Source organism: Phycodurus eques, chromosome 10 (genome assembly GCF_024500275.1).
Source record: "Phycodurus eques isolate BA_2022a chromosome 10, UOR_Pequ_1.1, whole genome shotgun sequence".
NCBI classification, from domain to species: domain Eukaryota; kingdom Metazoa; phylum Chordata; class Actinopteri; order Syngnathiformes; family Syngnathidae; genus Phycodurus; species Phycodurus eques.
In genome coordinates this window covers 28,359,274-28,374,083 of record NC_084534.1, presented here as the reverse complement: position 1 = coordinate 28,374,083, position 14,810 = coordinate 28,359,274, and the positions used below count along the sequence as shown (strand labels likewise).

The 14,810-nt window shown below is 44.3% G+C and overlaps 1 protein-coding gene across 10 annotated transcripts in view; it reads left to right on the top strand.

Moving 5' to 3' along the window:
* LOC133408398 (glutamate receptor-interacting protein 2-like) overlaps positions 1 to 14,810 on the top strand; it is a 53,512-nt gene that overhangs the window by 15,876 nt on the left and 22,826 nt on the right. For 5 of the 10 annotated variants that reach the window (XM_061687270.1, XM_061687261.1, XM_061687269.1 and 2 more), the window contains exons 1-2: positions 14,045 to 14,165; positions 14,505 to 14,582. In XM_061687270.1, the coding sequence (XP_061543254.1) occupies positions 14,063 to 14,165; positions 14,505 to 14,582 (181 nt within the window). In that variant the 5' untranslated portion in view covers positions 14,045 to 14,062. Of the gene's footprint in view, positions 1 to 9,852; positions 9,945 to 14,044; positions 14,166 to 14,504; positions 14,583 to 14,810 lie in introns of those variants that run through there. The other 5 variants (XM_061687266.1, XM_061687262.1, XM_061687267.1 and 2 more) reach the window with 2 other exon arrangements.

Below are 14,810 nucleotides of genomic sequence, written 5' to 3'. Positions count from 1 at the left end.
TTGAACCCGAGCCTGCAAGCTTAACGCTAACACGCGATGCCAAATGCCATAGACCGGCGAGCAGACATTAGCGTAGATGTTACGGTACTTATACGTACGTCTTGGAACAACTGATGCTTTTCGCACACACGGCGCAGCAACGCGTACAAGCGGCGAATACGACTTTAGTCACAGGCATACGCGCTATTCTTAGTTTATTGATGAGGTTTTCGTGAGTATACATTCTTTCTTACTTTTTTGGGACTGATTTTACCAACAGTCACTTGTTTGTCACATGACATGTTGACCTCTCACATGCTGTTTTCTTTTATTTTTTTTTTTTTTTAAGTCATTCATTTATTTGCTCGTGTTAATCATTCCATTTTATTTTCATTCATTTATTCATCATTATTGCGTAATTGATTTATATATATATTTTTGGGGATTAATATGCTGTTGTATTGCTTGTGCCGCCGTAATTTTTTTGTATTCATTCTACTAATAATAACTGACTTTGACTCGAGCTTGCAATAGACTGTCGTCTAATGTTTGTAGAAAAGTCGATGAGTCGCGAAAACATCTCGCCGGAGCTTCGGGGAAAACGCGGCGATGGCAAATACGGTCGTTCGACTTTTGACGTACACGCTCCGTCGGTACCAGAAGAGGCCCAAGCACTCGCGTGAAGTCTGCACGGAAGTCGTACAGATTCGGTACTTGTGCGAGAAAGGACCGATTTGACACCCGGACCTCCCAAAAGTTACTTCTCCATGCGGCAAAACCTGAGGATTTTGAAAGACGCTGTCTCTTTAAATGAATTCCACTGCATGCGTTTAATATTTAATGCTTCTCCCCGCATCCCCTACAAATGATTTCCTTTTTTTTTTTTTTTTTTTTGCCTGAAAATAATGAGCTGAATGGATGAATTTTGCAGGCCAGCCGCCGCCGATGCCGTGCGATGGCGTAGCAGCGTTGCAGTCTGTCGCCGTGAATTATGGAAGCGGCTCGCTAACGATGCGACGACGATTCAGCGTTCGCTAACGCTAGAAAACAATCAAACGCTGGCGTTATAGCGACGAAGGAGGCGCGCCAGGTGCATATTTTTTTTACTGACATTGCCACCAACTTTTGGAGATTTTTTTTTTCCTCCCCAGAAACTTCTGAGCATTTTGGAGGAGTCATTTTTTTAATTATTTTTTTTACCTACCATTTGGCTTTTGAAAATTGTATTTGTGTGCTCTTCAACGTTCCTGCAATTTTGGCCCACTTTGCGGGGAAGCGAATTTACTTTTTTGACGAGCCACGAAAGCAAAGACGAGATGGAAAAAGTGGACTGACGATCATCTGACGCCACCATTTTCTCCACCATCAGACTCTGTCACATTTGTGCTTCGGTTTCAGACGCATGAAAACATTTTCTTTTATTTTATTTCCATTCCCGACTTGGAAACTTCTTCTTTCTGGGACACTCCCCCCCCCCCCCCCCCCCCCCCGCCCCCCCCATCGCTTGCTTCAAATGTGGAACGAGAGAAGAAGCCTGGTGACTGCACTTTTATTTTCACCTCCATCTCACCCGCACCGCTGACGGGAGAAAATAAAACAAACTCCTGCTTGTTTTTTTTCTTTTTCTTTTTAGGGCCTTAAAAGTGTCACCCGCCCGCTTTGACAGCGTGGAGGGGGAAGACGAGTTCTATTCTTATTCTTATTCGTCGTCGTCGTCGTCGCGCTACGCCTAAAATTAAACCCTGTGATCCCGCGTACATCGGTACAACATGGTAACCAAATAACTCAACGGATGTTTGAGTTTAGCCGTCTCCCGGCATCTCATCTCGACAGTTCCTTTGGAGAAACGACATTTTTTTTGTCTTTCTGGCCGCGGCGCGTGTAACGGAATCGATTTGCTGATTTGAGTATGCCGCATTTCAAGTAACAGTGAACAATGATACGTTTGCGATCACAGTGGTGGGACTTCATCCAAGTCAGTAGTTAACATACATTTCATTATTATTTGCTGCCATTGCCGTCAAACTGTAAAACATCAAACGTTTTGGATCTCCAATTTTGGCCCACTCCTCCTGACGCAACTGGTGAGCCACGTTTGTGGGCCGCCTTGCTTGCACGTGCCTTTTCAGGTGTGCTCCTAAATTTTCAAAAGGCTCGAGATCAGGATTTTGTGATGGCCGCTTCAAAGCATTGACTTTGTTGTCTTTGTAAGCACTTTGGCTGAGCTTGAACTTTCTTGAGATGTTGCTTCAGTATTTCCACATCATGTTCTTTCCTCATGACGCGATCTATTTTGTGAAGAAGGGCACCTGTCGGAAACCACCCCACAACATGATGCACAGTTGGGATGGTGTTCTCCGGCTCGCAAGCTTCAATCTTTTTCCTCCCAATGTAGCGATGCTCATTATGGCCAAAACGTTTCATTTTCTTTTTCTCAGACCACAGGACAGATCTCCGAAAAGGAAGCTTTTTGTCCACGTGTGCATTTGCAAACCGTAATCTGACCTTTTGATGTTTCTTTTGGAGTAACGACTTCTCCCCGGCAGAGTGGCCTTTCAGCTGACGTCGGTGCAGATGGCTAAACGTTTGACCTGAGTCTTGCGGTTCATCATCAGTAACCGCAAACAATTGTACGTTGGCGATCATGAGGCCGTTCTACGTTTTTGAGCAGAAGTGAGAAGAATCCTGTGGAATTCCCGCACTGTACCCTCGCCCCCAGATTACGCAATGGTACGCCCCACCTTGTTCCTTTTGTCGCATGCTAACCAGCACCAAATGGTTTTCGTACTTTCGTTCTGCGCTCCAGCGAGTGACACGCAGTCTGCCATTTGGCGGGCCGGTCACCTCGTGACGCCCGCCGTGTCCCGGCTTTCATCTTTTGGCTGCACTTTCATCACCTGCCGCTCCCCGTGTGGGCCCACCGGACACGGGGAATCTGGCGGGTGCCGGAAAAGAAAAAGGCAGGAAAAAAAAAAAAGCAAAACTGGGGCATCAAAAGTCCCGAAGGCTTTGAGCTGCAACTTTTTTTGTGCATAATCAGAAGAGACGAAGATGGCGCAATGACAAAGAAAAGTCGTCACCGAGACGGAGAACAAAACCGGAATAATACATTTGACCGTGCAGCCGATGAAATAATAATCAAATGAACTCGATTACGCAGCTGAGCAGGCAGCATTTAAGGGCGAGCGAGCGAGAGAGAGAGGGAGAGAGGGGGTGAGCGATGCAGACAGAAGTTGAGCTTCCCTCTTCTTTCTCCTGCGCTCCACATTCGGCGAATCCCGTCTGCAAGCGGCGAGGCGGCCACCATGCTTTTTCTTCAGGCCATCTTGAAGAGACGGCTGCTGCTGCAGAAAGGTGAAACTCTTAACTTCATCCCCACCTGCAACTTTCCGACTTTTTTTTTTTTTTTTTCCATCTGCACCTTTTCCCGAGAATGAAAACATCCCGCAAAATTCACCAGTTCTCGCCGGAAGTCATTATTTTGTTCAATATTGAATATAAACGTCTGTTCGGTCTTTCGGACGTTTTTACTGACTCGGGTTTCCATGGCGACGGGCTGTCACATCTTATTGTTCTTTTGAAAGGTATTGTGCGAAAGATGGCGTTCAATTGAGTTCTTATTTTCCATATATTCTCTTTTCTTCTCAAAGCTAATAGGGGAGGAAAAAAAATCAGCAATTTCATTTGGATTTCTTTGCGGTCATGACAGCGCGACTCTTTGCGTTTTTGTTTTTTTGCGGGTTTGTCAGCGAGACTCGGCCTGGCGTCGGTCCCTTCTGATGATTTATTTATGGGTTTGGGGATCTCCGACTTTGAAGTGAAGCCTGGAGACGGCGAGCAAACGGAAGGAAACGGGGACGAAGCGCCGCCTTTTGAGCCGCGCTGGGAATACTCGTGATTACGACTCGTGTGAAGAGACCCCCCCCCCCCCCCCTCCTCCTCCACCCAGTCGTTTGTGTGATTTTTTATTGATCAGCTGATTGACGGGTGTCAGTGTGACGGTGACGATGGGCTCATGCTCAACTATAAAAATGATGAACACAATTTGACCTCAGATGGCTCAAAGATATCAAAAAAGAGAATGAATTTCATTCGACTGTTTTGTGGTGAAGCGTCAAAATGGCCAATCTTTCATCATTTAGCACTGAGCATACCTGGTTCCATTTTGGCAAACTCTCCTGGAAACAGCCGACGTGACCTGAAAAATCCGCTCCAAATCAAAATGGCGGCCTTCCCGAGTCTTTTCTGGCACGGCCTCTCGACACCTTTTTTGTGTTTCTGCTCACGATAGACACACCTACCAAATTTGTTTTCACTCCCAGTCGGCCACAAGTGAGCCAATCGAACCAAAATGGCAGACTTCCTGTTTGTTTTCGGGCAAGGCTTCTGAGACTTTTTTTTTTTTTTTTTGCCGGGTCTCTTCGTGATAGACGCGCCCACTGAATGTCCCGTTGCAAAGGGAAACTGGCTTTGGGGTCCGAATTTTTTTTTCAAGAGCAGTCGGGCACAACTGAGCCAGTCGAGCCCGTTGGTCTTGTGGTTCGACTTGTGATTGACATGTTTACCAATTTGCTAAGTTGCTTAGCACGTGCTAAGTGAAAGCAACACGAGGGGCTGAATTTGGCCCAAATTCGGTCAAGGTGATGCCGAGGGAGACTAACGATGAGGAGTTTCGTTTTTGAGTGACAGAAGCTTCACTTCCCGGTGTCCTTCCCGAGTTTTGGCGTATCGTAATCGAGGGCGAGCGACGTTTCCGCTTTGAGCGCGGACGGCTGCAACCTTCTACACAGACACCTGACAAAGCGTAACGTTCTGACTGTGGATAATGTCACAAGTTATTTGTCGTGTCTTTTCTGGTTAATGATATATTTGGTGGCTAATGACACATTTGCTGACCAATTTTGTGTTTATTTTGTTCTGCAAAATGTTCACAAATGTTGGCCTAGTATCAAAGGTTTGCTGGCTACTTGAGATGTTTATTGGCTGAATTCTCATTTTTGCTGGTTAATGTCACAAATTTGCTGGCATTATTTTATTAATTTGACATTTATTTCTCATGGTTGCTGGCTAATTTCTCATGTTTTCGGACTAGTTCACATTTGACTAATTTCACGTTCATCTATCATGTTTGCTGTCTAACGTGACGTTTTTTGGCTAACCTTTTTTTTTTTTTTTGGAGAATTTCTCATGTCTGTGTCCGCTAACTTTGCGTTTGTTGACCAATTTCCCGTGTTTGCTAGCTACGGGTGAATCAATATTTGCTTGCATTTCTCAGGTTCTCAGGTTTGCTGGCCAATTTAATATGTGTTGGCTATTGCCACGTTTAAAGCTAATTTGATATTTGCCGATTAACTCATCGTGTTCGCTGGCTAATGTATTATGTATTGTTACAAATGTATTATTTTCTGGCAAATGTTTCGTGCGAGGAAAGCAAGAGTCCGACTGATTTTGAAGTCTTTCTGAAACAAAGGCGGCACGTTCCGCCATACTGGTGTGACCTTTCGTCTGCGTCGCGCCTCCTCCCGAGCCTTCGCTGCCTCCCTCCCACAAATGCAGATGCGCCTCCTTTGATTTTGTCGCTAGAGATTAATTAGCGCGTTAGGAGGAGGCCTATTTATACCGGCTGTGGCCACCAGAGGGAAACAAGACGGAGGCCGAGCCAGAGAGGAGATAAAGCGAGACGATACGAATTAAATATGCGGAATAACATTTTGGAACGAATGACTTGTTAAGTAAAAAGTTTGTCGAGCTCGGTACGGCTGCCGGGCAGCACAAGGGCTTCACTTCTGTTTGTTTTCAAGGTCATTTTATACAGCACGTTGACGTCATACGGATTTCTTGCGTATCATGATTTTCATCACGTATCATGACAATCCCGGTCCCTTCGTCCCGGTGTTTTCTAACGCATCGCATTTTTTATAATTACTTCCACATACTTTTTTGTTGTTGTAATTTCTAATGTTTTTTTCGGGCTAATGTAAAACGTTTACTGCCCACCAGCATATGTTTTCTGGCTATTTTCACCTTTGTTGGCTAATTCCATGTTTGTTACTTAATGTACAGGATAATGGCTATTTACGCCTTGTTTGCTGGCTAATTTCTTACGTTTGTTGGCTAAATCCACGTTTAATCCACTGCTTAATGTGCCATTTAATGGCTAATTTAGCATGTTTGTTGGCTAATTTCTAACGGTTGCTGGCTAATTTAGCATGCTTGCTAGTTTATGCATAACACCTGCTGGCTACGTCGTCATGCTTTTTGTCTAGTTTATATTGTTTTCTGACTTCTTTCAAATGTGTGTTGGCAAACTTTGACATGTGTTGGCTAAAGTCACACGTTTGTTACCCAGTGTCACATTTTAGCTAACGTCTTGCTCGCTGGCTTGTTTAATATTTCCTTTCCCGTTTCTCATGTTGGCTCATTGAAATTATAATGATGGCTAATTTATTACATTTTCATACTTTTTTATTGTTCTCCCCCAATTTCGAATGTTTGCTGGCTACTTTCACGTTTCTTTTTCTAATTTCTCGTACGATGACTGAACTCGTGGTTTTGAATGTTGCACGTTCGCGCGCACTCCATCTTCATCACACGCACACGCACACGTATGGCTGTCATTCGCCACTTCAAAGTTGTTCCGTAATCCTCCGAGCGCGGATTAATTTCCACTTCGAATCCTTCAGAAGGAGGAAGTCGAAGATAAAACCACCGCCACCTCGGACCACGGCGTGCGCGTGTGTTTGTGCGATTGCGGCGTCGTGAGTCATTGTCAAGAGCGTTTCATTCCTCTTCTTTCCTCTCCATCCTCCTCTGGTTCCCTCCGGGCATTAATGCTTGCGCGTGCACGCCACACACAACGCAAGCGAAATAGTCCCTCAAATTATATATATATATATATATATAATCATGTATTTATATTATGTTTATTATTGTATTTATTATATATTATTTTATCATGTATCTATTATTTTTTTTTAAAGTTCTGGATATGCTTGCTGGCTAATTTCTCCAGTTTGCTGGCTAACGTCACACAATTGCTGGCTAATGTTTCATGTTAGCTGGTTAGCTGTAGACATTGGTTGGCTAATTCCACATATTTCACACGTTTGATGATCTATTTCAAATGTTTACTGGCTCGTACTACATGTTTAGTAGCTACGGTTTCATGTTTGTTGGTAAGTGTATTACTTGCTGGCTGAATGTTTCTTATTCAGTGGTTAGCTGTACACGTTCGTTGGCTAATTCTACATATTTGCTGGCCGATGTCACGTGTTCTGGCTAAGTTCTCATGTTTGCTAGCTAATGTCAAAGGTTTGTTGTCTCATTTAATAGTTGGCTAATTTATCGTGTTTGTCGGCTCATTAGCTGACAAATTTCACATGTATGTTGTTCAATGGAAAATGCTTGTTGGCTCATTTAAGGAATTGTACAAGCATGCAATGATTCAAGGAATGTAATCAATGATATTGCATGAAATTCGATACCCAAGGTCCCAGATTAGCCCAATTCGTTCTGAAACCTGTGAAATAAATCATGCTTGCTGGTTAAATTCACTTCTATTCTGACTAACTTCACACGTATGCTTGGTAATATCACATCTGCTGATGATTTTCACGTTTGTGAGCAACTTTTTTTTGTTTGTTTGCTGGCAAATGTCTCACATTTACTGACGAGTTTCACGTCTGTTGGCTAATTCCACATTTGATGGCTGCTGATGCGCGTTCGTTGGCAAATTTCTGCCTTTCCGGCAAGTTTCACGTTCATCCCATGTTTGTTGGCTAATTTCCAGTTTGCTGGCTATTTTCTCATATTCGAGTCAATGTCACACGTTTGCTGGCTAATTTCTCCTGTTTTGTGGGTCATTTTCCGGTTTGCTGGCTAATTTCCCAAATTTGCTGATGACTGTCACATGTTTGTTGGCTATCGTTTTAAGTTTGATGGCTAACTTCAAACATTTACAGGCTAACTTGTTGGCTGCTTTTACATTGTCAGGCTAATTTGTCAAGTTAACCGGGACGTTTCATGTTTGCCAACTGTTTTGCTGGCTAAGTCCACATTTTTCCTGACGAACGTCGCACGCTCGCTGGCTATTTTCATACGTCTCGTTGGCTGTTGCGGCACGTACGGCTGAAGCGGGAAAAACAGCTGCGGGCTCGTTTGTGTGAGTCAGACGGGATGCCGGCCGAGTGATGCTGATGCAAAGATGCAGAATGAACTTTTTATTTTAGTTATTTATTTTTAGGGAGAGAAAAATAGGTCAGGCAGAGGGGGTCGAGCGAGCTCCACAAACAACTGACCAAAACACAGAGAGTAAATACAAACCAGGCTTATTACTGACAACACAAACACGCACACAGGCGGCCAAATTTAAAAGCATATACAAACACCGTGACGTGGTGTGTGTGTGTGTGTGTGTGTGTGTGTGCGCGTGCGCGTGTGTGTGAGAGAGAGAGAGAGAAAGAGACAACTTACTGCTATATTAATGTTACTACTAAAAATAATAACAAAGTTGCAGTTGTCCCTGCTTGCGCATGAATGCTGAAAGATGATCTTGTGAAGCGGAAATGCCACAGACAAAAATCAAAAGAGGACTGCATCCTCACGTCCTTGAATCGCGCATCCTTGCATCATTTCATTATTACTTCCTTGCATCCTAACAGCTCACATCCTTGCATTCTTCCTTACATCCTCTCATCCTTGCATCCTTACATCTTTGCATCCTCGCCTCCTCACATACCTGTTTCCTTGCATCCTACATACTCACATCTCATCCTAACATCCTTGCACCCTTGTATCTTGAAATCCTGTCTTCCTTACATCCTTGCATCCTGAGATACTTAGAGTATATCCTTGCAGGCTTACCTCTTTGCTTCCTTGCATCCTCACATCCTGGAATCCTCAAATCCTCGCATCCTTGCCTGCTTGCTTCCTTGCATCCTTATATCTTTACATTCTCACATCCTCACATCTTGGAATCCTCAAATCCTCTCATCATTGCATCTCTGCATCCTTACATCCTCACATCCTTGTATCCTTACATCCTCATATCCTTGCATCCTTATATCCTTTCTTTCTTGCATCCTCGCATCCTTACATACTTGCGTCCTCGTATCATCACATCCTTGCATCCTTGCACCCTAGCAACTCACATCCTTGCATCCTCACATCCTCGCATCCTTGTATCCTCAAACCCTCTTATCCTTGCAGCCTTTCACCCTCATCCTCCTTGCTTCCTCACATACATATCCTCAAATCCTGGAATCCTTGCCCCCTTTCACCCTTTCTTTCTTGCATCCTTACATCCTCGCAGCCTCACCCCTTTGCTTCCTCACATACTTGCTTCCTTGTATCCTTGCACCCTAGCACCTCATATCCTTACATCTTGGTATCTCACATCCTAGCGTACTAGCATCCTGTCATGCTTCCTCAATTCCTCTCATCCTGTCATCCTCGCATCCTATCTCCCCCACTTTGTCACATCCTTGCCTCCTAGAATCCTCACTTCCTTACATCCATCCTCATGTCCTTGCATCCTGACTTCCTCGCATCCTTGCATTGGTATCCTCACATCTTCACCTCCTTACATCCTCGCTTCCTCGCATCGTCACCCCCTTCCCTCCTGACATCTTTACCTCTCTTCCCCTTCTCTCTCTCTCTTTCTCTCTCTCTTTCTTTCTTTCTCTCTCAGGGTTTGGAGCAGTAGTAACGTAAGCGCCAGTCATCTTTGATCATCAGCACTCGGCTCCCCAAGCACTCGGCGGTCCACATTTCTCTCTCTCTCTCTCTCTCTCTCTCTCTCTCTCTCTCTCTCTCTCTCTCTCTCTCTCTGCACTCTACCTTTTCACTCTACCGCTAGCGTGCGAGTGTCTCTGCGTTGCTGTGAACGCGGCAGCTGATCTCCTCGTCCGTCATGTCTGCGGTGATGTTTTGCGGTTTGCGGAGGGACGTCGGGGCCAGCGTTGGCGGTGAGTGCAAGGAAGGAAGGGAGCGGAGTCTTTGTCATGCTGCCGAGCGAGCTGCAGGTGGCGCTGCATAGCTCAGGGTGACAGATTGGCAGGAATGACTTGAAAGAAGTGGCCGGAGAAATCATTTTTCAGTCCTCCACACCTGTAGGGGGCGGACTAGTTTGAATGCTCATTTTTGACATTTGTTAGCTAATTCCACGTTTGCTGGCTAAAGTCATAACTTGCTTGTTGGCTTATTTCTCAAATTTTGTGAGCCAATGTCCATTCCAATTTCTCATTTTGTTGTTGTTTTGTTTTTTGGGGGGCAAATTTCACATTTGCTGGCTAATTTCCCATTTTTGCGGGCTAATTTCTCAAAGTCTTGCCTTCTAATTCTCAGTTTGCTGGGGATATTCACATTTGCGGGCTAATTCCACATTTTTATTTTCAAATTTGTCATGTTTGCCGGCTAGCATCTGATGTTGTTTGGCTAATTCCACATGTTTGCTGGGTAATTTCATTTTTTTAGCCGATGTCACATCTGCCTGCTAATTCCACATTTTGCCACTTGCTTTTACCGCATGTTTGGTGGCTAATTTCTACCTGTTTTTCTGGCAAATTTCACTTGCTTGCTGACTAATTTTCTGCTTACTGACTAATTTCTATTCTCATCGACAGCAATTCAGCTTTTTCCCATTGACTTTTGTCACAAAAATGCACGTCATGCTCTTTTTACAAATAAATGGGACTCGTCGTCGTAGAAGTTTGCAACATGTGTGACGTGTGGTGCAAATATTGTGTTTACGCGTCTGTCGGTTGAACGTCTGCAAGATGCCCGCGGGTGCCGACGAGCAGATGTCGGCTGCTTCTGTTGCCTTCAATATGTCAAACATTAGCATTCAAGATGAAAGTCCAGATTTGGTTTTATTTTTTTACAATTTTCAGCAGGTAGGCGTGGAAGAGGGTCTCGCCCAGCCCGCCCGTCCGTCTATGAACTTCAAGCTTCGACATGACTGTAATGACAAACGTGCGGCAGTAGATGGCTGCGTTGCATCAGTTTGGATTTGAGATCAGCACATCTTTTGCGTAGAAGATAAAAGTTATAATCTCAAATCTCTTAAATCTTGGCTGGTCATGTCAGATGTGAAGAGGAAAAATGGCAACACGTTGGAAGTCGGACATGTTTAGGCACCTCCCGCTCCAACAGAGTATGTGTTCGTATGGAATACAAAGAGTTTGTGTCGCAGTAGGTAGTAGAATGTGTGTTATGAGTAAAGACACTATTTGATTACTTTCAGAAAAAGAAATTTGACCCAACACAAACAACCCAAGTATTGGGCTAATGAAGTGCAGCAACATAGTACAGCATCTCAATTCTTTCTTGTCCTTTAGCACAACTCCCACGCTCACTCGACCACCATCAACGGTCCCTACACTTCCCGTTCCGGTCCGTCACCCTAAGCCTTCTGGGTAATGTCGTATCAGAACATACTGTGTGTGGAGCTGTTTTCTGTGACGAATATTAACAAAACATCCCTTAGGAGTCACCTCACTCCGTCTGCAGTCCGTCCTGAGAATCGAAGAAAAGATGTATTCAGTATTATTATTCAGTATATTAAGTATTCAGCACTGACAAAGTGTCAATTTATTTAACGTATATACATTCACTTGATATTAATGAGGCCATAACTAGGATAATAACTAGAGCTGCTCGCAGTGACAGTGATGCCCCAGGGTCTTTTTCAGCATGTTCATATTTTGAATTTGTATCATTTTAAGGTAGTTTTTGTGCAGAGCAAAAATATTTCAAGTTATTTCAACTTTAAACGTATTGATTTTGGAATAGTATTGTATACTGACTGTTCCGATTCATATTTATGTTCGAAAACATTGATTTTGAGTTTATCCTCTTCAGCCCCTGACCTAAAGTGTTGCATGAGTTTCAGCCCAGCTTGTGCATGATGTGATGATCTGACACCCCGACACTTTAGCACAAAGAAAAAAGGAAATTTAAACCAAAACAAATTATGTGAACAGTGAAAAGAGATCATGTTGAGCATGGAGGTGGTTATTTAGGTTGGTTGCTTGGTTGGTTGTAGGTAGTTTCTAGTGCTCTACAAAGAAAGTTGAGTTGAGTAGGTACCCAGGAAGGTAGGTAGGTACCTAGGAAGGTAAGTAGGTGGGTACGTAGTTTTTTAAAATGCTCGATAAGTAAAGTTGAGTTGAGTAGGACGTTAGGCAGGTAGTTCAAATGGGTAGGTACAGTAGTAATGTTGGCAGGTGGTGGTTAGGTAGTTAAGTCTCGAGGTACTGCGTAGGTAAGTAGTTGGGGTCGAGGATGTGAGGATGGAAGGATTCAAGGTAACAAACAGCAAGCTTTCCCTCGGTTTTTGTCGCATTATTATGACTTTGATGTTCAGTTTCAGGTGAAACGATGTCAAACTAGCACATTAGCGGCCTCGCTCTGCCGCCGACTCGCTATCTATCGATCCGCGCTGATTTCCCCCGGGTCCGAGCGTTTGTTTGTCTACGTGGACGTCAAAGTGCAAAGGAAAGCAGCCATCAGCCCGCTTGACTCGTTTGCGCCTGCTGTGCTCGCTGGTGCGTGAAATAGGATGATGCTCATTTTATGATCACCCCCGCTTGTGTCCGTGTCGGACGATCTGCTCCATCAGCTACGAACGGAACACATTCAAAGTAGCTTCGCCTTCCATCAAAGTACAAATTTACCCGCTTAGTCTCAGCCGCCACCAAGCCATACAAATGCAGTCGATCAACTGTACATATATTGTGTTTCATAATTGATGATGTAACCGTGGATGAAATAGCGAAGCTTGCGGTCTGTCGCCAAATGTCTTTTAGTTATTGAGATCACATTCTATTCCCTATTAGTGGGCCAACAATCCAACGCTCGGTGAATTCGGCTTCACGCGATCGTTCCACATCGAAGCATCCGAACGCGCCGTCGCTATGAACGCTTGGTCACCCGAGCCACAAGGCGCCCGGGTATCGCCAACTACCAATCAGAGCGAAGCTGTTTTCCGTATTTAAATGAGAATAACCGTGATCCAATCAGAGCAAAACCTATTGACATATCTCATCCTTGCATCCTTGCATCCTTGCACCCTCGCCTCCTTGCGAGGCATCCATGTTTCCAGTCAGGAAGGCTGACTTGAAAGGACGTGACGGCGTTTGCGTGCTGTGTAGTCTTTCAAGCAAAGTGAAGAACGCGCGACCATCTTTGGTTTGACTTTTTCATGACAGTTTTGAGTGAATCTTTGAAGCTTTTCTTGCGTTCAGGGTTACCGTCAAGCTCCTGCATGTTCGTCCGTGACAGCTTTGTTTCCAAATGGCGCACTCAAAAATAACAACATGTGATCAGAACGGAGGACGCCCCCCTCTACATCCAACACCCTGAACTCAAAGACCCCCCAGAAGGAGAACCAGAAGCACCCCCAATTCTGACACATCAGGCTGCAATTAATCACAACACAAAAGCCATTAAGCTTCTTAATTACCACTTGTTCTTTCCACTGGCCTGCTTCTGTGGGCGGCACACATCTCGCAGGAGTGCATGCGTGTGTTTGCGTGCCTGCGTGTGTGTTAACATGAGTTAACCGCAGTGTGGCTTTGTGGAGCTGCTGATGTGGACGCGGGCTAATTACATGTCAATTTTGCCGTTTTCAGACTCATAATGACCGCAATCAGGCGGCTTTGCATTTAGTTTGCGAGTGCGCTTTTGTGCGTGTGTGTGCATGTGTGTGATAGAGTAAGCTCTTGAAAAGTGTCTTTTGAGTACTTAGACATATGCTACATAAAACTAAAGTACTTTATCTTGAAGCTATTGTGTCGTTTTCTTGCAGAGAAAATTGAGAATTTATTGCTTGGGACAGAAGGACCCGAGGATTTGAAGATGTTCTATTGTAAGGATCCGAGAATGCAAGATTTGAAGATATAAAGGGCGCAATGATGCATGGAGGTTAGGATACATATATAAGGATGTGAGGATTAGAAGTTATGAGGGTGCAAGGATGCGAGGATGCATAGAGGAGATGATCTGAGGATACAAGGAAATAAGGATGCAAGGAAGTGAGGATGTAAGGAGGCGTGGGTGTAAGGGAGGTCATGAGCGTGCAAGGATGTTAGAAATTGAGGATATGAGAATGGAGGTTGTCAAGAGGACGAGTGGGTGTAATAATGCAGGGCTGCGAGGACGTAACGATGCGAGGACGCAAGGACGGGGTGGGTCTCATTGGCAGGTGTACTTAATGAAGTGGGCAGTGACAGTCATTCTAATTTGATATATATTGTATATAATAACGATTAGAAGTGAGAATATTAAAGACAGTTTGCGAGATTTGTGCTCTCGCTGACGTTAATCCTCTCACGTGATGGCGGTAAGCCGCTTTGAAGGCGCTGAGGAATCCAAATAAAAAGGCACATTTAAGCGTTTGGCCTTTGCGAGCAGCCAGTCACTGAGACCGGCGCTCACGTGACGACGACGTAGCGAGTAAACGTGCACGCATCATAGCAGTCTTCTGACAGTATGTACGTATAACACCTTGTTGTTGTTGTGTGCAGATGATGGACCATATGGAAAGACAAAGGACGTCTCTGGGCCGGAACTCAACACTGCCGCGAGGAGACACAGCATAGCAGGTATGGAGCAACACCGTACCGAAGCCAATGTGACATACTATATATATATTATATACTGTACATCATGACATACTTCATAATACTGTGTACAACATGCAAAGTATGCCTGGAACCTATCATTCTGAAGAGAATATGTTATATACATGTACATCATGACACACTATACTATATGTTATGACACACAATATAATCATCATCATCATCCATCCATGCATCCATTTTCTGTAC